This window comes from Podarcis muralis, chromosome Z, assembly GCF_964188315.1.
Source record: "Podarcis muralis chromosome Z, rPodMur119.hap1.1, whole genome shotgun sequence".
Classification (NCBI taxonomy): Eukaryota; Metazoa; Chordata; class Lepidosauria; order Squamata; family Lacertidae; genus Podarcis; species Podarcis muralis.
This window is the reverse complement of record NC_135673.1, coordinates 13,830,149-13,855,496: the sequence shown is the minus strand read 5'-3', so window position 1 is coordinate 13,855,496 and position 25,348 is coordinate 13,830,149. Positions and strand designations below refer to the sequence as shown.

Below are 25,348 nucleotides of genomic sequence, written 5' to 3'. Positions count from 1 at the left end.
TATCAGATGGGTAACTCCCATCAATCTTAGCAAGTGTGGTCAACAGTCAAGGTTAAGGGAGTTGTAGTCCTGTTAGATTTATTTATTTATTATTAGTCATGTAAAGTGTCCCAAAGTGATACAAAATCAGAACACATTCTCTCTCTCTCTCCACCTGTAAAAGCAGATCTTAAAAGGCAGATATACTTATATTTATTGTTTTACACCACTTTGGATGAATACAGTATGTGCTCAGAAAAGTAGCATAGAAATATTTTAAAACAAAGGATTATATTACAGGGGGAAGCAGGATATATACGTAAGAAAAGTAAGATAAATTGATATATTTTGTCACTTGTTGGAACACATCTTGGTCATAGAAATTGTGTGTATATGTTTGTACACACACACACACACACACACACACACACTTCCCTTGTATGGCTTTTGTTTAATGGTGCATATACTGGCAGAGGGACGCGGGTGGTGCTGTGGGTTAAACCACAGAGCCTAGGGCTTGCCGATCAGAAGGTCAGCAGTTCGAATCCCCGTGATAGGGTGAGCACCCGTTGCTCGGTTCCTGCTCCTGCCAACCTAGCAGTTCAAAAGCACGTCAAAGTGCAAGTAGATAAATAGGTACCGCTCCAGCAGGAAGGTAAACGGCGTTTCCGTGTGCTGCTCTGGTTCGCCAGAAGCGGCTTAGTCATGCTGGCCACATGACCCGGAAGCTGTACGCCGGCTCCCATGGCCAGTAAAGCAAGATGAGCGCCACAACCCCAGAGTCATCCATGACTGGACCTAATGGTCAGGGGTACCTTTACCTTTACTTATACAGTGGTACCTCGGGTTACATACGCTTCAGGTTACATACCCCAAAAACTGTTTCCTTACTAAAACAAACCACGCAATCTTTAAGTCAACAAAGATGCAGGCTAAAAAATCTCCCTTTTGGAGATTCAGTTCACTTGGTTTTTCTTGCAGCTGGGAGCCATTGGTGACATGGCTCCTTCTTTGCTCATTCCAGGAAGCAAGAAGAGTAAAAGACTATGAAAGGGAGGAGAGGGGCTGCTGAAAGCCTGCTAAGCCACACCCACTTGCAACCTAAGCTCAGGGCTCAGGTTAACTCTTTTATGCATGCAAGTGTGTGCCAGTAACTGTATAGTACAACAGCAACAACCCCTCTCTGTTCCAGAAATGCCCGAATGGGGTGGGGTGGGGTTCCACTGGCTATCACCAGTGGAGGATACCACTGGTGGTACCTACTGCTGCCACCATTTTGGTAAGTGCATGGAAGATCAGGGGTTTGGGTTGCTCTGTTATTGGAGAAACAGCTGCCTCTTTTAAAAATGGGAGATGTAAGATGTTCAAAGGTGAGCAAGGGGAAAACATGTCCAGAAACATCAGCGTCCCACCTCCCAGAAAGCATCTGGACAAGTGCGCAACTCATTCTGTAGAACATTTCTCAGCCAAGGAATTTTTATTACAGTCTTCATAATCTTCTTTTCCTATTAGCTTTGCCCCATAGAAGCCACATGCCCAATTTAAAATATCATTGAAAACCACACAACAAGCCAGAATTCAGTTGAAAGAAAAAAGATAACTAAAAGCAGCAGAAAGGTCTGTAAAAGCGTGTTGTCAACGGCAACCAACTAACGCCACTGGTGAGTCATGGAGGGGAGATGACTCCATTTGAGAGGAGCAGGTGTGGACTCAAAAGATGCCCTTCGGAGACCTCCTTGCCTAAATGGGTTTACATTCCTTGCCACTAAACCTTTTGCGTGGAAAAGAGATGGCTGACGCTCATTGGGACTGGTAGGGCAGAAGACAGGGAGCACCCAACAGCAGGGGAGCCAGAGCCAATCACAGGCACAGCCAGCTCCTTCTCATTTTGTCCCCATCTTCCTATAAGAATGAAACTGAGAACGAGGAGGAGGAAGCAAACAGTCAAGGCCACTGCCTGAACTGGTTTTAAGTAAGGTAGGCAGGTGGGAGCTGGATGAGGGCAGGCCGAGGCAGGGTGGAGAAATGCCCCTTTTGCCCTAATAGACTGGCTTACCAATGAGTTACAGGCGCTGTGGGTTAAACCACAGAGCTTAGAAGAAGAAGAAGAGTTTGGATTTGATATCCTGCTTTATCACTACCCGAAGGAGTCTCAAAGCGGCTAACATTCTCCTTTCCCTTCCTCCCCCACAACAACACTCTGTGAGGTGAGTGGGGCTGAGAGACTTCAGAGAAGCGTGACTAGCCCAAGGGTCACCCAGCAGCTGCATGTGGAGGAGTGGAGACGCGAACCCGGTTCACCAGATTACGAACCTACTGCTCTTCACCACTACAACACACTGGCTCTTAGGACTTGCCGATCAGAAGGTAGGCGGTTCAAATCCCCACAATGGGGTGAGTTTCTGTTGCTCGGTCCCTGCTCTTGCCAACCTAGCAGTTCGAAAGCATGTCAAAGTGAAGGTAGATAAATAGGTGCCGTTCTGGCGGGAAAGTAAACGGCGTTTCCGTGCGCTGCTCTGGTTCGCCAGAAGCAGCTTAGTCATGCTGGCCACATGACCTGGAAGCTGTACCCCGGCTCCCTCGGCCAGTAAAGCGAGATGAGGGCCACAACCCCGGAGTTGTCCGCGACTCACGCTAACAGTCAGGGGTCCCTTTACCTTTACCTTACAGCCCCCTCCACTTTGAAGCTTCAGAACCATTCAAAGGACATCTCAAATATGCTACCTTGCCTATCTGTGCCTGAATTTCCATGGCTAGGATTTAGCAACCATTTCCCAGCTCTTTCAGGGACTCTCCACCACAGCCATCATGGTAAGCGCAGTCCCAGAACAGGCAGTTTGGACACTGGCTGAAGCAAGGGAGGTTTAAACTATTATTCTGTTTCATTCCCCACCACCCGTATCTCCCTCTTGCTCCAGGCCTTGTCTTCCTTTAGCTGTTGCACTCTCCAGTTCAGATTTCCAAGGCGGCAATGGCTGTTGCTGCTGCCTCCTGGCTATTTTGGTGCTGCAATCTGATCCCTCGCCGGAGTCTATTTTAGCACCTTGGAGAAGTCCCCAGTGCATGGAATTCCACCTCTTTGCAGAAGAAGAGTGCTTCCCCCAAAGGCCAGAGGTTGCTCTTCCCTTTCTCTGGATGTTCCTCTATATGAACATATCAGTCTCATTTTCCCAAGCATCAGCTCACTTTGCCCTGTTTCCCTGCCCCCCCTCCCACAATACAGGGATTTTTGCACACAGTTTTGCCTGACACATGCATTTTTGCAAGCCATTTCCCCCCCCCGATATAGCATCTTTTGCTGCCTTGGGTTCAGTGGGGAGGAAGGTTGGGATATAAATTCAACAAATAACATTGTTGTGTGTTGTTTTCACTAATACATATATATGTGTGTTTTAGCAAGCCATTTCCCCTAATATAACATATGTCATTTTCATCACACACACACACACACACACACACACACACATTTGTATAGTTTCCCCATAATATTTGCATTTTTGAATGCATACTTTTGGTTGGAGAGATGCACTGCAAAACTCAGAGAAATGTGAATTTTGAAAGATTAGTGCAATTTCAGTTCATGTATTGGGTGGGGAAGGATGAATTAGGTAGATACATATTTTAAAAAAAATAAAATACAAGTGGAACTGATTTATCCATAAGTGTTAGCAGATCCTCTCGCCTTAAAGCTGAATGGCACGTTAGGTTACATACCCAGGGGTTTCCCAAGCCTTTTTTCATCTCAGAAACACTGTTGATATAATTGCAAAGAAAGGGTCAGAGGTCAGGAAGTGGGTGGTTGTGGTTAAAGTGTTGGGCTAAAAATGGGGTTCAAATGCCCCCCAGCCACAAAGCTCAGTGAGTGACCTTGGACCAGTCACCTTGATTATAACCTCTAAATACATAGGTGTGGGAACCATTTTTATGAAACTGTGCCAGCTAAGTATTTTAACGGATACATACATAAATATTTTATTTCATGAAATTTATATACCACTTGATTGTAAAGCAACAACTGTCTCAAAGCTCTTTAAGAAAAGGACAATGACATTATCTGTTAAGAACAGACAAAAACAACTATTTAAAGCATTTTTTTTAAAAAAAGCAATAAACTAAAAACTAGATTAAAGCACATGTCAGCATTCTACCTAGCTGGATAGGTTTCTCTAAACAAATGTTTTTAGTAGGGGCCCGAAGAGAGTACAGTGAAGGGGTTTGCTTGGTGACAATAGGCAGGGAGTTCCAAAGCCACCACACTAAAAGATCTATTTCTTATAAATGCACAACAAATATTGTGTGACGTCTGTGATGGTGCCAGGTCTGACGACTGAAGTGGCTGAGTGGGCATATATTAAATTTAGGCATTATTTCCATGAGAAATCCCAAAGTGATATGCAATACGATGAAAGCATATATAACAGGTGCAAATATAAAAACTGCTGCATATCTAAAAAAAATTTTTTAGCAATTCTATATATTTAAAAACAGGTTAATAAGGAATATCACATACTGTATTTTTTGCACCATAACACTCACTTTTTTCCTCCTAGAAAGTAAGGGGAAATGTCTGTGTGTGTTATGGAGGGAATGCCTACGGGTGGCATGCCTACGGATTTTCCTCCTCTAAAAACTACGTGCGTGTTATGGTCGGGTGCGTGTTATAGAGCGAAAAATAGGGTAGATGAAATTGATCGGAAATCTGATATGGATACCATCCGGGGACACGGATACATCTGCATTTGCCAAATGAATCTGCATTTTGCAAGACAGCGTGCCTCTTCACCCTTAGGCACCAAACTCTGAGGAAGCACCCTTGGCTGCACATTCCTGGCACTAGAATCTCTTGCATAGCTGTTGCTATGGTGAGTCTGTCAATCAGAGAGCCACACAGACTGAGCAGACTAGCGAGGAAACTCGGGAGATCTTCTCTTGGTGGAGAGAGCCATTGTAACCTGGAGTGTGTGTAGCTTTAACACACTGCATTATTATTATTTATTTATTGTTAGTGTTTTAATCCCCTAATCCTCCAAGGAGCTCAAAATGGCATAGTACAGCCAAATCCCCTTTTTCTCACAACCCTGGGAGGGAGGTTAGGCTGAGAGCCAGTGACTGGACTGAGGTCATCCGTACTGAACATCATGACGGAGAATTTGAACCCAAGTCCCTCAACGCAAAGGCTACCCCTCTGCCCACTAGCTCCCCTGCAGCTAGGCCAAGTGGTTAGTGTTGGAGTAGGACCTGGGAGACCAAGGTTCAAATCCCCACTGTCTCTCTCAACCTAGCCTACCTCCAAGTGTTTTTTTTATGGACTCAAATTCCCATCAGCCTCAGCTACCATATTCAATGGTCAGGGATGATGGGAGTTGTAGTGCAACAACAACAGGGGGGCTACCCCTGGCCTTACAGCTCAGCCTAATTTCATGTGGATGTCAAAGAGGGGGAAGTGTGTGTGGTTCAATGAGAGAGAAAGGGGTGGCAAACAGAGAGAGTCAGAGGGCAGGGAAGAGCCTTAAGTGTAAAGAGATATATTAGATATGCGTTCCTGCTTTGTAGAAGCCTGAAACCCTGCAGAACTGCTGCCAGCCAGTGTTGGCAGTACTGAGCTATATGGGATCAGCAGTCTGGCTCATTGTAAGGCAGCTTCCTATGTCCCTAACTCCCAGATGAAAAACGGGAGAGATGAGCTGCCTCTAGGCAGCATGGGCTCACCCAAATTAGAAATTGACCAGGCCAGCAAAATACCCGCCAGGCGTGAGTGGGGAGAGGAGGGGTGAGGAGGCAGAAAGCTTTGCTTCTCATCAGTGACCTTGCGTTCAGAAAGCATAGCCCAAAGCATCGCAATCTGCTTTGATTCTGTGCAGGAAGCAAACCACTGGAAAATGAAACCTACTGACATGAACGCATGTGCACACAAATACACACACCAATGAAGGTTTGGGGAAAACCCTATTAAGCGTTCTGTGTTTCATAGCAGATTTGTGGCTTATCAGCATGATCGACTGCAGCACTGCACTGGAACACAGAAATCTGCCTTACAGTGAGTCAGACTGTTAGGCTCACCAAGCTCAGTATCTTCAACGCTGCCTGGCAGAGGCTCCCCAGCAGGGGAGCCCACTGGAATAAAATATTTGCTGGGGGGGGCAGGTAAGCCCCGCCCTGTATAAATGATCACAAGATGCAGCATACCCACACTATCTGAATGGCAATGTGGGGGAGGGCTGAAGAGATCTCGGCCCCTAGGAGTTGGCTCCTATGTTCTCCATGCTTTGAGACTGGGGACTCACCCAGACCTGTCTGCAAATGCTGCTGCAGACCGAACCTGGGACCTTCTGCATGCAGTGTAGGTGCTCTGCCACACGGACCATCAAGCTCAGTTTTGTCAACTCTGACAGGCAGTGGTCCTCCAGCGTTTGAGACTGGGTACTATGCTGTATTCCCCTGGAGATGCTGCCTGGAATTCAACATGGGGCCTTCTGCACGCGAAGCAGGTGCTCAGCCACTGAGCTGGGGTCCTTTCCAGGGACTTAGGAAGCAGCCTTATACCGAGTGAGAACACGGGTTCATCAAGTTCAGTATTGTAGGCACTGACTGCCAGCACCTCTCCAGGGTTTCAGGCAGGGAATCTTTTGCAGACGTAACTGGATATACCCTTATGGGTTGAATCTGGGACTTTCTACATGCAAAGCAGGTGCTCTACCACTGGGCTATTGATTTCCCCCTAAACATAAGGAAGATTCTAGTCCTCATGGTTCTGAATCAACAGCCAATTTCCACAGGAAGCTGCCTTGTACTGAGTCTTACCAAAGTGGCACCTCTGGTTACGTACTTAATTCGTTCCAGAGGTCCGTTCTTAACCTGAAACTGTTCTTAACCTGAAGCACCAATTTAGCTAATGGGGCCTCCTGCTGCCGCCGCGTGATTTCTGTTCTCATCCTGAGGTAAAGTTCTTAACCCGAGGTATTACTTCCGGGTTAGCCGAGTCTGTAACCTGAAGCGTATGTAACCTGAAGAGTATGTAACCCGAGGTACCACTGTACTGAGCCACAAGCTTTCCCTAATGAGTGGGTTGTATCTTGAACAGCTCTGTCCAGAGCTGGTCTCTGTCCCCTACACCTCCTTATCTCAGAGATTCCTGTGCAGCCCCTTTTCCCTCCCTCATTGCTCTGAGAAGCTGGATTCCGAGTAGAAATTGGAGCAGGAGCTGTTAATTCAGTCCCCGTTTTAACACCAACCTACCTAATTCACACTCCGAGGACATCTCCTGATCCACTTTCACCACACCTCGCATCATTTTATAGCCAGTGTGGTGTAGTAGTTAGAGTGTCAGACCACAGACATAAAAGAACCACCCTCAGGATGAGGCCAATGGCCCGTCTGATCCAGCATCCTGTTCTCACAGGAGCCAACCAGATGTCAGGTGCAGAATTCAAGTACCAGAACGCTCTCCCCTCCTGAGGTTTCCAACAACAACTGGTACTCAGAAGCGTTGCTGCTGTGTTTGTTGGAATGAGGAGGAACACAAATACAACCCGTTTGCAACAAAGAACAGCAATCCCGAAATTTAAATTTTAAAAAACCAATCTTTACTTTGGAAAGAGGGGGTGAGAGGAATAATAAAGCACCAAAACTACAATACCCAGCATTCCTGCGCCGATTGGCAGGAAGTGCCTTTAAGGTCTGAAACAGCTGCAGATAGAGGAGAGACGAGTGGGAGGCTGGCGGTGAGGCTGCTTTGCTCTCCGCTTCACTGGGATTCCCGTCTTGCTCGTCAGAGTGAAGCAGAAAGGCGGGCAGGATAGTGCGCCCGCGCGTGTGCTTTTGCAGAGCCCGTTTGCAAAAGGGGAGCAGGACTGCAGAGGGGAAAGAAGACGCCTCGGGCACGCGGGGAGGTGGAGGATGGCGCCGCTGGCCAGTGGGACTTTCTGCAAAGTTTGACCCGCGCCTGCAGTCACCCGATGTTGTTGCAGCAGCAGCAGCAGTCGAAGAGCGGGTCGGGCGTCTGGCTGTTTAGTTCTATCCCCAGCCGAGGAGAAGCGTCGGAAGCAACGGATCAACCACGCGCGTAGAAATACTAATAATAATAAGGAACCGGGCAAGCAGCGGGTTGTGGTGGGCGAAAGATGGAGCAGAGTCGCGCGGCCGCCGGTGCGGACTCTCCTGCTGCAGAAAGGAGAGGAGCCCGCGGTCCGGGATTCCCGCAAGCGCCAGCCTAGCGCGCTGCGCGGGGAGGAAAAAACAAGATACCCTTTGCACAAAAATATCAAGCAAACCAACAGACACACATGCACACATAGATACGCACATAAACCACCCAAACCGTGTCATGCACTGATAAGTCATTTGCACACACAAGTCTGTTTGCTTACATTGCTCTCTTGACTGCAAAAAGGCACCTTTCGTATACACATTTTATTTGTGCGGCGGAGGGAGGGTGCTTCTGCAGCTGCAGTTCTGGAGGGATTTGTGAATGGCATTTGGACGATTAATTTTTAAAGGTGAAACGGGGTAATATAATAATATCTCGTATGCACACTTAGGCATTCAGCTAGCTTTGTGGTGGGCTCAATAGAGCTGAATTGGGGTGGGTGGGTTGAAATAAATAACGTAAAATAAATTAACTCTATACCCTCATTGCAATAAATCTTCAGCGCTTTGCAGAGCGTTCCAACGTTCGCTGGGGGCGGGAATAGGAAGCTTCGGGATGACAGACCCGGGCGAGGAGCATCTGAAACATTCCCTGCCTTGAGAGTCTCCTTTTGCGCCACCTTGGCCGATCTACCCTTTCTGTGCCTGCCTGCACCCGCGCACACGACGCGACTGCGGGCGAGGGTCTCCCTTCTTTCCCTGGGCATGGCTTGCAAAACGACTCTCTTCGGGTGACCGGCGGTGGCCCGCAAGGAAAAAAGAGGGAGGAAAAGGTGGAGGAGGAAGAGGAAGGCGCAAAGCTGCAGAGAAGATCTGAGGACACGGCTGCGGGCGAGGAGAGGGAGGAGACGAGAGCGGCGGCGGCGGCCACAGCAGCAGCAGCAGTGATCGTCGGCTGCAAGATTGCACAGAGAGGAGAGGAAGGGGGGGTCGGTATTGGAGGAGGGGGGAAGGAGGAGGGGGGCAACCCATGCATGGCTGAGCTTTGCAGGTGGTTCCCCCTCCCTCCCTCCTCCTCCTCCTCTCTCACCCCTCTGTATCGCTCAGGTGGGTGTCATTGGAGATGTCACGGAAAGCGATTATGAGGTGCGGTTGGGTCACTAAAGGCGCGATTCATGCGCAACGGGGTTTGGACGGTACCGAGGGGCTGCCGGGTTGGGCTCCTCCATCCAGCTGCGGGGAGCGGCAGTAGCAGCAGCAGCAATCACAGGAGCAGCCTCCGCCGCTAGCGCCAGACCAGACCCTCTCAGCATCAGGAGACAAAACTTTACGCAAAAGTTTCCCCCCTCTTTTTGGTCTTTTTAAAATATACGTATATAGATATATATCTATTAAGAGACTCAAATTCATCTTCCTTCCCCTCTTGGTGGGGCGTTTCGAAAAGTAAGGCATCGCGGATGTTTTTAGAGGCTTAGAAAATAAATAAGTTTTTCTTCCCAGGAGAGCCAGGACTCAACCGATTGTGTTTTCGATACAATCCAAGCCACTTTTGAGCATTTATAATAATTCCTCCTCGATTTCAAAAAGGGAGACAATTGAAGCACGTGCTTCTGTTGAAATCTAGTAAAACTTTTTTAAAGTGTTTGGCTGCTGGCTAGGGCCCATATATATTATATTTAGAAGTGACTTAACAAGGTACTATAGTGTCTGTGATTGTGACAGAGAGGTTTCTGAATTAGCTGCCTTGGTGTTTCATTTTATTTCTTAATTATTTTTGCTTTACTGCCCAGCAGAGCATGCTGAAAGGAAGTGAAAGAAGGATGGTGTGTATATGTGTGTATCAACGTAAGGGATGAACTAGAAGGGAATAGTGCCTGGTGCTGAGCACCCATTAAGCCTGTTCCTTTCAGCTACCCTAAGGACTCTTAACTGGCTTGTTCTTGGCTGAGTTGTAGCTAAGATTTCTTGTTTAGAAATGAGGAACTTGTTTGCTGCAGTGAAAAAGAACACTGTGTTATCCAGAAGACGTACCATATTTTGCCATGCAATCCTAAGTCCTAACCATGTCTTCTCAGAAGTGAGCCCTATTGAATTCAGTGGGACTTACTCCCAGGTAAGTGGAGGATTGCAGCCTGGCTTTCAAGTTGCCATGGTTAGGACTGCATTGTTACAGCGTTGCTGCCATCCCCTTTCTTCCAGAGGTGCCTTTTCATCAGGTGCATGAAGTCATAAATGTGACAGAACGAGGTCCCAGCCTTCAAAAGGCTGCCACGATAAATTGGATACTTTAATTCATAGACTTCTTTTTTAGTTTGATGTTTTGTCTTAACTGGGAAGAGAAACTCATTGAGTGCACCCATTTCCCTTTTCTCCTCCTCCTTCATGGATTTTTCTTTTTAAATGCAAAACAGGTCAAAATTGATATGTTAGTAAAACTTGTGTTTTATTATTTTTTGAGCTATTTATTGTGGGTTTCTTTTCTTATAAAAATCAGCGAAACCTGTTTTTTCAGAAGCCAGCATGGGGGAGGAGGGGTAGAAAAGTTTGTTATTTGTTAAAACTTACTGTTGGTCTTTTCCTTATTGTGGTGTTTTGTGTGTATGTGTGTGTTTAAAGTATTTTTTCCCTTTTTGTTTTTACTAAGGGGAAGTTGGGAATAACTGGATGTCAGGAAGTGAAGTGAAAACTCCACGTTGTCTATGAGAAGCTGAAGAGACAGACCAAAAGGGATGGATTTATGATTCATATAGACCATCAGCATTCTGCTTTAAAAGGATTTTTTTTTAATCCAAAGAAATCTATAAAAAGGGAATAAAAGGCCAAGAGTGCAATACAAGAGTAAATAACCGACTGCATTCGAAGAAAGGAAGGCTGAAGGGAAATCAAACAAAACCAAGATATATTTATTTGCCGAACCTGCATCTCTTTTATATACAGTTTCCTTGCTTATCCAAAATAGTATTTATCAGACTTTTGTCTGCCATTGCACAGAAGTTTACATACCCAAAAGGCCCCACTCACAAAGAAAGCGCTGCAAAACCTGTTACTCCAACAAATAGTGGGATTCAAATTTATATCTATATGTGTATATATAGCGAAACTTTTCCCACGATGACTCTTCTATCCTATGGATATCGGTTTTGAGATAACAGATGAGGATTGTTGGCGCCTTTTGGAAATCGTGCTGGTGTTGTGGGCCATGGGCTGTATTCAGAGCATTAGCTGCAAATCAAAAGGTTTTCGGGAGAGTATTACTGTCATTGAAGTTAAGGCCTCCATCGACCCCGTCCCTACCAACATTGATGAGTCGTCCAGTGTGGTTCTGAGATACCGGACCCCGCACTTCCGGGCTTCTGCTCAGGTGTTGGTGCCTCCTCTCCCCAGGAAAGAGACCTGGATCGTCGGCTGGATCCAGGCCTGTAGTCACATGGAGTTCTACAATCACTACGGGGAACACGGAATGTGAGTGGTACAGTTTTGGCTGCGTGTATTAGATTTAACTTGTTATGGTGCCTGGGGATGGGGAGGGGAGGGACTTGTACCCTTCAAGGATTTTTGCCAAGGGGTGCAACCTGCTGTACAATTGGATAAGGGACCATGGCTCAGTGGCAGACCACCTGCTTTTCAGGCAGAAGGTCCCAGGTTCATTCCCCAGCATCTGCAAGTAGGACTGGGATAAGTCTCTCTACTTAAAACCCCAGAGAGCCTTGTAAACAGTGCTGAGCTATGGTGTGACTCAATATACAGCTCCCTCCTGTGTTTTAGGATGGTGGTCATAGCTCAGTGTTAGAGTACCCGCTTTGCATGCAGGTGTCCCTGGTTTGATTCCTGGCATCTCCAGGGAGGGCTTGGGCTATCCCTTGCCTGACATTCTAGAGCATAGGTAGGCAAACTAAGGCCCAGGAGCCAGATCTGGACCAGTCGCCTTCTAAATGAGGCCCGTGGACAGTCCGGGAATTAGCATGTTTTTACGGGTGGCGCTGTGGGTTAAACCACAGAGCCTAGGACTTGCCGATCAGAAGGTTGGCGGTTCAAATCCCTGTGACGGGGTGAGCTCCCATTGCTCGGTTCCTGCTCCTGCCAACCTAGCAGTTCGAAAGCACGTCAAGTGCAAGTAGATAAATAGGTACCGCTCCAGCGGGAAGGTAAACGGCGTTTCCGTGTGCTGCTCTGGTTCGCCCGAAGCGGCTTAGTCATGCTGGCTACATGACCCGGAAGCTGTACGCCGGTTCCCTCGGCCAATAAAGCGAGATGAGCGCCGCAACCCCAGAGTCGGCCACGACTGGACCTAATGGTCAGGGGTCCCTTTACCTTTACCTTTACATGAGTAGAATGTGTGCTTTTATTTAGAAAGCATCTCTGGGTTATTTGTGGGGCATCGGAATTCATTCATTATTATTTTTCAAAATATAGTCCAGCCCCCCCACAAGGTCTGACAGTGGACCGGCCCCCTGCTGAAAAAGTTTGCTGACCCCTGGTGTAGACAATGCTGAGCTAGAGGAACGAAGATTTTGACTTTGTATAAAGTAGCTTTCTACATTACCTATCCTGTCACTGGTGGCATCCAGTTTTGTAGGGCAGGTTTGTCCCTCATTATCACCCTCCCTCCAAATCCAGTGCTTCATTTCTCTTCATAAGGTCACTGGAACCTGCCTTGATACCAGGTCACAGAATGACTGCATGCCTGCTCTGGCTGCCCCTGACTCTCTAGGCTCCCAGGTCTTTCTCCTCACCTGCTCTGGGATTTGTTTAGCAGGAGATGCCAAGGATCAAATCTGGGACTGTCTGCTTGCAAAGCACTTGCCCTATCACCATTGATCTATGGCTCCTTCCAACACATTCCACCTCCCAGCTGTCCCGTCTCGTTCACTTATGTAAGAAAAAGCAATTTTGGGGAGAGGTTGTCAGTGAATGGGGCTAAAAGTGTCTTCCCCTTTCCGTTAAGGGTCAGTCCCAATCTGTATAGGTCCTGTTTTTTGGTCCTGCTGGGGTGTGATGGAATGTTGGGGGGGGGGGAGGAATTGAATTCTTTAAACCGGCTTCTTCTAATAGCAAACTCAGCTGGTGAGTACCGGTGGGACTGTAGCCAAAATTGGACATGCTGAGAAACATGAGGGATAATAGCATGCTCAAGGAGGGGAACTAAAGTTTTGCAAATGCATAGCAAATATTTATGGTGAAATCCTAATGTCCTCCTCAAATAGCCCAAATAGAACTAAGAATTCTTAGTGGTGACACAGAAGAATATCTGCTCTGGGAAAGGAAGCGGGAATGGAATGGAGTACCCTAAGAAAGGGCATGGCTGGCTGGAAGCCTGAACAGGACCACTCCCCACTTCCACCTTTTGCTGCAGGCCACATTTGTAGGTGTATATTAGCCGAGTGGCTATAATTTAAATGGCCTGTGTTTTGATCTCTTCCTGTCATGGCCACTGCAACAACTTGGCAGTGAGTTTAAAGGAAAGTTGGCTTCCTGCATCACTAGTAGGGATGGGACAGAAATCAGATTCTGTTCACATTTGAAGGGGGAACTTACACTAATTAGCACTTCCTGAAACATTCTTTGAACTTTATACTTCTCCAGATTTTGCAATGAACTGTTCCAACCAAGTAATGGGTACAAAACCCGCATACAACAGGGTTAAAGTGTGCATAAAGACACCTTTATTAGTGAAAACAGCATAAAAAACACATTGTGTTAAGGGGAAAGTGGTTTGCAAAAACTGCCCCTTAGGCAAGATTGCATAGCAAAAATGTGAATGTTTGGAGAAACGTGCTCTGAAACGCTTATTAATTTTCATGAGGGTCTTTTTAATCACAAGGGGATGTGGAAAACTTAATTTAAGAACTGGGAAAAGTGAGAGAAACTGAAATGGACGGATTCACTAATCCCTAATTGCCAGTTCACTGGCACGGCTGTCCAAGGAAACCTTTGGGTCTTTCAGCACAGGAAAAGGCGGCCTTCTGGTTGTAGCAAGTTTCCTTATCTGTTCTCACACAGGGGAGCAGCAGGGGAAGTCGCCAGGGGCCTCTTCCTACACTGACTCAGAGCCTGCTCTACTCCCTGAGAGGGTCTCTTTTTAACTTTCCACGTATGCATCCGTATTCCACCCCCTCTCCCACCCCCAAAGAAGTGGGGAGTCTCTGTAGCACAGGAATCTCATTATACCCAGGGCACAAGCAACTCTTACAAGGATATTCCGTGTTTGTTAAGGTTTAGGGACGGCAACCCCATTCATTCTCACAGTAGTCCTGAGAACGGAGCTTAGGTACCTCCTTGCCCAGATATCTAAATATGAAATTAAGGCTCTTCAGAAATTTAAACAGTTATATTTCTTAGAAATCTGACCTCCTTCCTCTGAGTCTTTAAAATCTGAAATAGTTGCTTCAGTCCAGTAAGGATCATGGTACAATTTGCAAGTAAAGCAGGTTGTTTGTTTGTTTTAAATAAAGTCACTATTGAATGCAAATGGGGGACACCTCCGGCTGTCTCTCGTTGGTCCTCGGGATTATTTCCCAGGCAACACTCTCTCCCTGGGTCCTGGGTGATTTGGGGTGCTCCTTGGGCACTTTTGGCCTGACTGTGCCCTTGAACTGCCATGCCTTTTGCTTCCCTGGATGGAGGTATTTGCAAATCTCTGGCTTTTGAGTGGCTGGAGAGTAGCTTATGGTATAGGGCCCTTAGAAGGAAAGTGTGGCCCTCAGACGCAAAAAGCTTCCCCCAGTCTAGCTACAAATGCATCATGCTCTTGAGGTGCTGTTTATATTGAAATTAAATTTATATTTATATTTAAATTAAATTATTAATACGCTGCCTCATCTTTTGGAATAGCCCCTCTCCTGCAGGGCAGCCTGACAACATAAAAAAAAAGTTAAAGCTGTATAAAGTATCAAACAACACACTATTATCAATAATAATAGCAGCAACAGCAGAACATTTCGCATCCCAGTAGAAATGTTGGCCTTTGCCTCTTACACACCCTCACTAAAAGCAGTCATGCATAAAATATTTTTAGAGCCCCCTGAAATGATAACCCCCACATATCTCTTAGGTGAGGACATTCTACAACCATGGGTCTGCCACAAATTATAATTTTCTCAAACATCAAATACAGCAGAATCTCATTTACCCTCCTATTTTTATTTTTTACCTCCAGCCAAGGGTTGGGAAACCAAATGTAACCTGTTGGCCCTCACTGTCCTTACTTCACACCCTCCTTGGGTGTTTTTTTGGCCTTGCTGGGATGTGTCCTTGAAAATTATTATGACTCTTGGTTGCTTGAATGGAGGACAGAAGGGTGGGTGAGTTTGTGTCAGCCTACTGTGCAGTTGCCAAATTCAAATCCACTTCGCTGCTCCCATTTTTGTTCTGGCCCCGCCCACTACTTCCATGTGACTGTAGTTAGAACAGAGGCACCTGTGCCTTTACCTTCCCTAGTCTGGAGAAAGGGGGCGTGGCAAGCAAAGGAGGCGTGGCTTGAGGAGAGTCCTGAAAGCTGAGTGGGCCATGTCCCCATCATGCATTTACAGTACTCTTACCTCTTTTAGCAGTCATGTGCTGGGAATTCTATCTCTGTGAGGGAAGCTCCTAACAACCCACAGCAAACTATTGTTGGCACCCATCTGTCTCAGGAGACGATGGAGGACTGTGAAGTGAAACCATGAAAGTTAAGGAGGCATGAAAGTTAAGGTGGCAACCAAAATGATGCAGGCAGTGGAGCAGCTCCCCGTGGAGAAAAGTCACAACATTTGGGGCTTTTTAGTTTAGAGGTTAAGAGATGGCATGATAGAGATGTATAAATAGTGGATAGAGTAAAATTCTTCTCCCTATTCTCATTACACTAAAACTCAGGGACATCAGGGAGGCTGAATGTTGGAAGATTCAGACAGAAAAGTAATTGTGCATTGTGTAAAGAAGTACATTTATGAAATTTGCCTCCTCAGGAGGCAGTGTGGGCTGGATCCACCAGGCTCTTTTTAATGTTCTCACATGTATGGAATAAAAGTGACTATGGAGAGGTTTGGAGGGCTACACATGACCCCTCTGGGCCTGAGGCTTGCCACCACTAAGCCGGGAGGAGAAAGGCGGCTTTAAAAAGTAGGTTCAGATCATAAGGACTTGAGAGGCATGTGGTTTCCCCCCCCCCACCACCACTCCCCCAACTCTGCTTCTCCCTTAAAACAGGAAGCCAATGGGGAGGGCTGCCTGAAATAGCCCTGAGGAAGTTTGAGGGGAGAGCAGCCACAATGAAAAAGAGGCCCTAAGCAAGGCTAACCCAAGCCAGTGTGCTGTGTGTCAAAATCGCATCCTAACATTGCCTCTCCATGCACAGGAGCCAACTGGATGGGGAGTTGAAGGGCTACAACTTTGGTTGCAGCTCAGGAGAGCAAGCTAGCTTATGGGGTGTGCAGGGAAGTAAATATACATTAGCTCTGTCCTCCCACAGAGAATAGTTGGGGTTTCCAGAGGAGGTCTCCCTCTTTCCCACTGCCCACGGCAGTGTGTTTTAGGTGCTTGCCTTGCTCCACCTAATGGTAGGCTTGTCTTTAAAAGGTTGTACTGAAAAGAATTCTGACTGCTCCCTCTTGCCATGAGAACATAGGTAGAGCCTGGCTGCTGGGTCATTCCAATGGCCCATCTAGTCCACCATCCTCTTCTCACAGTGGCCACCCAGAGGCCGGTGGGAAACCCTCAAGCGAGACCAGAGCACACGAGCTGTCTCTCTTCCTGCACTTTCCACCCCTGTGAGCAAAGTGTCATAAAGAAAACATCAGTATAAGGCAACTTCCTGTATCATTTTCAGGCACTATGGGCGGGGGAGAGATTCCACTCAGTCGGCAGTGAAAGCCAATCTCTCAGATCCACACTTTTCAAAATAATATCAGAACCGAAACACAGCCATCCTTCCAATTTCACACTTACCCAGATTTTGTGATGCAGTTCCCCAGATACTGAATAATATAGCATACATTATTATTATTATTATTATTATTATTATTATTATTATACACTGCATTTTCCCCAATGGAACTCAAAGCGGCTTACAGATAAAAACAGGAACCAATAAAAACACAGGGGAAAAACATTTAAAAAATAAAGATTAATAGAATATAAAACTATATACATACATAGCATGCATTATATTAGGTGGAAATTGCTTGCAAACATGTGCATTAGTCAGAATTGCGTACCAAAGTTTATTAGGAGAAATCTGCATGGAAATGCCACCCAATTTCCATTAGGATTTTATTAATTGCAAATTGCTGCACAAATGTGGAAAACTGAAGATTGGAAAAGTGAGAAACATGGAGAACTGAAATTGTTAGACCCCCTCCATCTCTTTGCATGAGAAAACAAAACAGTACTGAAAACATCATCACATATAACCACCCCGATACTAAGCAGAGCTCAAATAGTAATGATTTGCACAATAAAAAGGACCCAGGGGTGGGGAAGACTCTTATGCAGGACACAGCAAGGAATTCCTTCAGCGGCATGTTGAGGTGGGCAGCTCTGGGGATGTGCTTTTTAAAATTATTATTGCAGTAAAAGAATGTGCACCCCACAGGCAGAAAAGGGATGACAGGGACTTGGCAAGCGTAAACTATAGAGGGAGCAGATGGCTGCAGGGCTGACCGCTCTGACACTGGCCAAATCTTGGGGGCTGAGCGTTGTGCGTGGGTGAGAGGATAGATGGAAATGTCACATTAATAAGAGAGAGCCACTCACTTGCCTTCCCCAAAAAAGAGGACTGAAAGAAGGGAAACCGCTGTAGAAGTGAGTAAGCTAGATAAACAGAAAGAGGTGAGAAGGAATCAAGTTGTAAAAAAGCTACCCTGTCCTAAAACAGCCTTGCAAATCCACACACAGAGTTTCTAGTCCTCAAACAGCCAAAAGGGCCTGTTTATACTCATTCCCCTTCTGCTACTCATTTTGATGCATTGATCCTGTTTATATCCTGTCTTTCATTCATCATAAGAGCAGCCCTGCCTGGTTAAGTTTTTCGTTTATTTCCTTTCATTGAATTAACTTAAGAAGAGGTTGGCTGCTGAATCAGGCCAAAGGCCCATCTAATCACCAACCAGAATGCCTTAATGGGAAGCCAGCCAGCAAGTAGGACTTGAGTGCAACAGCGCTCTGCCTGCTTGCGATCTCCAGAAACTGGTATACAGAGAGGCATGTTGCCCTGAGAGTGGAAGCAGAACACCGCTCACCCTTGACCATTGGCCCTATTGGCTGGGCTCAGTTGGGGAGTTTGTGTCTGGCTAATCTGAAGGGCTCATGAGACCCTCAGTCTCTCAGCTGCTGCGCCAGCCCAGATCATTCAGATGCTTTCTGTTTTGGGTGTGTATATGCCATCGCTGGGGAAGTATCCCCAGTGATTCAGAGTGTACTGCAGCCCACATCCTGGTGTGCTGCCATTTCGTGAGCTGGCCCTTAAGTTTCTCACAGTGGGCCAGAAGGGTCTTGCTTCTCCATTAGTCACAGCCTTGGAATCAAGCTGAAATATTGCAATCAAGCATGGCTCTCCTTCTCTGGCTTCTGCCTGCTTCTCACTCAATTCACACACACTCTACTTTGCTGTTATCTTTCCCACTGCCAGCCTGTTGTGGAAAGGGGACCGATGACAGTTCTGGGGGCTATTAACTCACCAAGAAACTTGCCTGAATAGTTAAATAATGGAATCCTCCACTAGATTTTTACCCCCAGGTGGAACTCACCGGAAACGAGTTCCGGCAGCTCTGTGGTGTTTGGGGCTGGTTGCTCCCCCTAAAAAAGTCTCAACAATCAACAACTTTAGTTCCAGCACCTCGTTTTCTTTTTGGGAAAAAAAAAAGCCCTGGCAGTTACCATCTTATTAGGATATCCATTCCTCACAATGTAGGAATAGGGCCTTAATAGTGTGGTGGTAACTACCCTTTCGAATTCCCTCCCTTTAAATATTAGACAGGTTGCCGTCTCTGTTGTCTTTTCAGCGCCTACTTAAGACCTACCTTCCTCTTTCCAACAAGCCTTTTAAAGCTGAGATTTTTCCCAAGTCACCACATGTATTGGAGTTATTTTTAAGAAATTTTGTTTTATCAGTGTTGTATGTTTGCCACCCTGGGTTCCTTTGGGGGAAAGGGCAGGAAGTAAATTTAATAAGAAAAATAAGTACATAATAATAATGTTAGTTCGTCCGTTAGTTAGTTAACAAAATTTATACACCACTGGATTGTTTAAGCAGTTTACAAGACAGCTTGTAAAAAAAGAAGTTTAAAATATTTAAAAATAAAATTAGCAGTAAAAGAGATTAAAACAGGTGAACATCTATGTGTCTGGATAGGCTCAGGGCTTTTTTTCAGCAGGAACTCATTGGAACTCAGTTCCGGCACCTCTCAGATGGGTGCCATTGCCATTCTAAGAGAAAAAGGGAGGTGTTCATGGTGAGTTCTGGTACCTCACCATGAAAAACAGCACTGGTTAGGGCGGCTAATTGCAAAGTGCAAGCGCTGCGGTGTAAACCAGAGAGCCTAGGGCTTGCCGATCAGAAGGTCGGCGATACGAATCCCTGCAATGGGGTGATTTCCCGTTGCTCGGTCCCTGCTCCTGCCAACCTAGCAGTTCGAAAGCCCATCAAAGTCCAAGTAGGTAAATACTGGCTCCGGCGGGAAGGTAAACGGTGTTTCCGTGTGCTGCTCTGGTTCACCAGAAGCGGCTTAGTCATGCTGGCCACATGACCTGGAAGCTGTACGCTGGCTCCCTCGGCCAATAAAGCGAGATGAGCGCCGCATCCCCAGAGTCGGTCACGACTGGACCTAATGGTCAGGGGTCCCTTTACCTTTAAGGCAAAGTGAACACGAAAATGCTGACTTTTTTGTGAAAACTGTTTTTCTAATAAAATAAAATAAATGACAAGGTGATATGGTAACGCAGCAAACTGAACATACGATTTTAAACAATGAGAAACTGCAATGCTCAGATTTTCCCACTCGTAGGCTCACCTGAGCTGTTTCTTTTGAAAGGTTCAGAGTTGGTTCAAAGTTTCTCCTGAAGGAGGGTAGGTTCATGACCTAGAAACAGCTACAATATTGGCTGCTACTTAGCACTCTAAATACAGGAGATATTCCTTGCTGGATGAATGGTTGCGTAAGGTTTGGGAGGTTTTAATAAGAGCCAAAGGTAATATAAAAATATAATTATATAAAATTGTGAGACAGGTGTGTGAAACTGGGTGTCATTTGGATTCCTTCCCTTCTGGAATGCGTTTGGATACCATCTGTATATGATAATTCAATCTCTTTATAAATACGTCTTTCCCCCTTCCCCTTTTACAGCTCCCTGCCCCAATTATTTGTATTTGATATGCTTGGTAGTACAACAGAGCAAAATATTTAAATGCACTTTGGGTGAAATGCTGCTCATCCATTCACTATGCATGTGCCATTTCTCAGGGAAAAGTCTCCCCCAAAGTGACTAATACAGTATAAAAGTTTTAGAACAAAAATCTTGTAGGATCAATCCATACCCAAAACTAAAAGGAGAGGATTAGCTAAAGCAGCATATTTGCCCTGTTCACATCATAAAAGCATGATCATAGAATCATAGGTTTGTAGAGTTGGAAGGGACCCTGAGGGTCATCTACTCCAACCCCCTCAAGGCAGGAATCCTGCCCACAGCCATCCCTGGGTGGAGTCAAACCATCAACCTTATGTTTAATAGCCAGACTCATTGACTCATGGCGCCATGTTGAAATATAAGAGCTTTTAAGGTCAGTTTGAAAGCTAAAAAGAAGGGACCAGATGTACATTCCTTCTTTGAGAGGTAGATCAACAGGAACAGGGGCCGCCACCAAAAGGCCCTGTCCCAAATCTAATAGAAATTGATTATAAGAACCAGGGCAAGCGCTGGTGTGTGCGCTGGTGGTCCTTCGGGGAATCTCCCTCTAAACTATAAAAATTATAAATGGCAAGAGTGCAGGGACCAAATGAGGCCCTGAAAGCCTATCTGGCCCTTGGGACTTTCCCCAATTCACACCCTCACCCATAGGTGCTCCTGTCTGCCTGGAACCTCTGGCATCACGTACCAATGACATGTGGCCCCCAGAAGGCTGACCATGAGCGAATGTGGCCCTCCCCATCTCTGATCTATGACTTTAACATAAGTACTTCAAATTGCTCCAGCCTGGCAGACCTCAATGTGGTGAGGGGAAGAGCCATAATTTTGTTTCTCCTTCATCCCTGCACTCTTTGCCCGTGTTAAGATTTTGTAATTATTTTCGGAAACTTTGGTGTATGTTTCATCACGTGGATTCTGGCCACGCAATCAATAGCGCTTCTTTGGTATAAATAATTGTACTACAGGAGTACAATATACATGTTAATGAGATTACTTGCGAAAAGTGGAGCTAACTTAGCAGGATACTTACGAAAAACATCTCCTATTCCAAAAAAGAAACTATTCCCAAAAAATTCATGGCATTGTAATCCTATGAACACTCACAGAATCTCACTTGATGTGTGCTTGCTTTGATGAAGGCATGAAATAGCCTAGCGAATTACATATTTTGTAAGCAATTCAAAAAATACAAACTTCATGCACCTAGCCCTACCCCTGACTATAGGCAATGTTGCCGGGGTGGATGGGAATTGTAGTACAAAACATTTGGAGCCCCCAATTTGTGGAAGGCTGTGGTGTGGACAGTACACTGTCTAGATGGTCCAATTATCTTGCAGCTTTCTGTGTTCATCCAGAGGTTAGATTGGGGCGTAAATTTGATTCAGTCTGCATTTAAAGGAGAACCTACCTAAATCACACTTCCCAAAGAACACACGTACTGAAACATAGCCATGCATCGAAGTTCAATATGCTCTTGATCCCCCCCCCCCAGTGCAGTTCTTCAGCCAAGTAATTTATACGAACGTGCATATACTAGGGTAAAGTGTACTTTAAAATACATTAAGATGCTGGAGATTGAATGAACTACTGCAATTGCATTTCACCCTTGGCACTAGACAGATGGGCGATGGGTCGTTCGTTGGTCACCATGTGACCAAATGGCAGATCTTATTGCTTCCTATCAAGTGATTTCTCTCCTCTACCACACACTTATTCTCCATCCTAAGATTTAATATATATATATATATATATATATATATATATATATATATATATATATATATATTTTTTCAAACGGTGTCTGCAGCATTCTGAACCTAAACGGAAACAGCAGGTTGAAGCAGGAAGTAAAACAGGAGAAGAAATGCCCTACTTATAACCCCCATTCTTCAGTGTGTTGGCAAAAATTCTGCCAGCTTCTGAGGGGTGTGTGTGTGTGTCTAAGTGCCTACAATTACCCTGCTCACCTTTCCCATCTTAGCAGACGGCTGAAAGGGAAGGGTTAGTTTCTAAAGCAGCACTAGGAAACCTGAAACCTTGGGGCCACATGCGGCCCTAAGCTTAATTTAATGTGGCCCTGCAGACATTCTGGGCCCTCCAATGTTGGTTCCAACTGGGTTTTTTCTTGTGGAGTCAACAGCACTTCAAAGAAGGAAGTTGCCTCCCCCCCCCCCATTCTAAAGAGAAGGAATTGGGAGTTCCAGCCAGCCTGTCACATAGCTTGTGACCCTATATGCATGCTGAAGCTCTTTACAAACAGATTTCTAGAGCTCCCACCCTGGTGAGTTTTAGTCCAAGGCACTTAGGACCAACCCTACTCTTTACTTCTAAATCCCAGGCATGCAGGGGCTGGTGATGGTTGTACAGTAGCAGTAGCAAGGCCAAATACCCCCCCCCCCCCCAACTGCTCAGGAGACCTGCAAGTATTCCACTCATTTCAGGGCAAATCTAAAATAGAATTCATGGCTTAAACAGAACCCTGTCTGTATCTTAATCCCATTTCTATTAAATCTCTTGAATGGCTTTTTAAGGGGGGGGGGGTGTTGCATTCTGTCTGCCCAAGAGCTTCTGTCTATTTGGTTCACAGCCTCTCTGCCCTGCTCCACCCACTATGAAGTGCAGTAAGGCAAACTGTGGGGCTGATGTCTGGCACAGGAAAATCTGCGCTTTTATACTACCCGCCTGGTCTCTTTGTAGTGTGAAGCAGAGGTGAACTCTGGCCAGATTAGACAAGTCTCTGGTTTTAAAGGTTGCTATTTGAAAAGCGACAGGAGATCATTTTAAGCGAAATGGCAAGTACATTTGTAGAATAATAGGGCCAAAGGGATTGTGAAGAACAAAATTGCATGGAGATTCCCCCACCCCCACCCTCCTGTGTTCTCTGTTGTGTTTCCTTAAGCACAAAACCTTCCCCATCTGAGAGATTACATTTCAGAATGGCAGAAATGCCAGGGATGGATTTGGTGCTTGTATGTGCTCAATGCCGCAAACACTAAATCTGCAATCCTCTTAAAAACAGCAGACTCCCTGTTGTCCCTTGTGCGAGAGAGATGTGATTGGAAAGGAATAAGATTGCGGATTTTGTCTAGGTTTCCTCCATTAGTAGCTTTGCTGAAGTGTTCTGTGAAACTCAGAAAGCTTGCATAGTTCTACACGAGAGATAATAATAATAATAATAATAATAATAATAATAATAATAATAATAATAATAATTTATTATTTGTACCCCGCCCATCTGGCTGGGTTTCCCCAGCTACTCTGGGCGGCTTCCAACAAGATGAAAGATACACTAAAATTTCACATATTAAAAACTTCCCTGAACAGGGCTGCCTTCAGATGTCTTCTGAATGTCAGGTAGATGTTTATCGCTTTGACATCTGATGGGAGGGTGTTCCACATGGTGGGCGCCACTACCGAGAAGGCCCTCTGCCTGGTTCCCTGTAACTTGGCCTCTCGCAGTGAGGGAACCACCAGAAGGCCCTCGGTGCTGGACCTCCGTGTCCGGGCTGAATGATGGGGGAGGAGACGCTCCTTCAGATATACTGGACCGAGGCCGTTTAGGGCTTTAAAGGTCAGCACCAACACTTTGAATAAGATGGCTGCCATACTTTTTTCTCCCTCTCCCCCCACCCCCACAATCTTTGGGGCTGGACTTAGTCTATGAATTGCCACAATGCTGAGCCAGTCCTTTCCACCTGCCTTTGCCCTTTGTTCACAGCTTATAGTTGATTTTAACCAAACAGTCTATAAATGGACTGAATGAATGTATGAATGAATGACCACCACCATCACCCCAACATCTTTAATATCTCCCCATAGAGAACCATGGTAGCCACTGTAGCACAGATGCCAGGTGAGGCCTATTGGTTTCTTTGGGGAGGCAGCGGTAGGGGCTGGTGGATTCCAGTGCTTCAAGGATGGAGCTTAGCGGATAAGCGTATGGGTTTAATTAAACCTCCCACCCACCCCGAGCTCCATCCACAGACGAGGTATTATTGGCCAGCACCCCAATCTCTATGAGCGATGCAAGATTCCAGGGGGTCCAGGTACTTACCCAGGGTCTGTGTCCCTTTTTGGGAATGGGACACAGCAGAGACTGTGGTGTTTATATGATACACAGTTTATTTACACATACAGTGTTACCTCTGGTTAAGAACTTAATTTGTTCTGGAGGTCCGTTCTTAACTTGAAACTGTTCTTAACCCGAGGTACCACTTTAGTTAATGGGGCCTCCCACCGCTGCCGTGTGATTTCTGTTCTCATCCTGAGGTAAAGTTCTTAACCTGAGGTACTAATTCTGGGTTAGCCAAGTCTGTAACCTGAAGTGTCTGTAACCTGAAGCGTCTGTAACCCGAGGTACCACTGTATATGCAAACTGAGCCTTTGATGGAGGGTTTCACTGTATTGACACCCCAAAAGGGCTTTGTTTCTCCCGTAGCCCCAGCCTTGCATTTAGACAGGCATCCAACATTGTGCTCTGCCTCTCTGGCTTTCCGGCTTGCTGCTTTACTTCTAGGTCACATTACTGCCTCCAGCTTCTAGCTCACATAACAGCTAACTCAAACCTCTCTGCTGTAAACTCTGGCTTTATCTGCCTCACAAAAGCCCATTATCCTTTGTTCTCTTGATGGCCCAGAACTCAGTCACTTACCTCAACATAGGAAGCTAGCCTGGCTTCATTAGCTTTTAACATTTGCTGCATCCAGGGATTTGAGAGATCTTGCAACCAGTTTTAACACCTCAAGCCTTCATTAAATTCTAACACTTTCTAGATCCAGGAATTTAGAGAGGTCTAGCACCCTTGGACTCAAAACCACGAATTTTACAATCTTGCCTGTATCCTCTATACAGCATTGTGCTGATGGCCAATCCTCAACAGGACAAAATTCCGTTGCCTCTATTCAAG

At 45.9% G+C, this 25,348-nt stretch overlaps 1 protein-coding gene across 3 annotated transcripts in view; it reads left to right on the top strand.

Moving 5' to 3' along the window:
- The first annotated feature begins 7,670 nt into the window (after window positions 1–7,670).
- Window positions 7,671–25,348, top strand: part of FAM78A (family with sequence similarity 78 member A) — a 30,092-nt gene continuing 12,414 nt past the window's right edge. Inside the window, exons 1-2 of one of the 3 annotated variants that reach the window (XM_077922761.1) lie at window positions 7,671–9,171; window positions 10,709–11,526. In XM_077922761.1, the coding sequence (XP_077778887.1) occupies window positions 11,192–11,526 (335 nt within the window). In that variant the 5' untranslated portion in view covers window positions 7,671–9,171; window positions 10,709–11,191. Of the gene's footprint in view, window positions 9,211–10,708; window positions 11,527–25,348 lie in introns of all 3 variants that reach the window. The other 2 variants (XM_077922762.1, XM_028715037.2) reach the window with 2 other exon arrangements.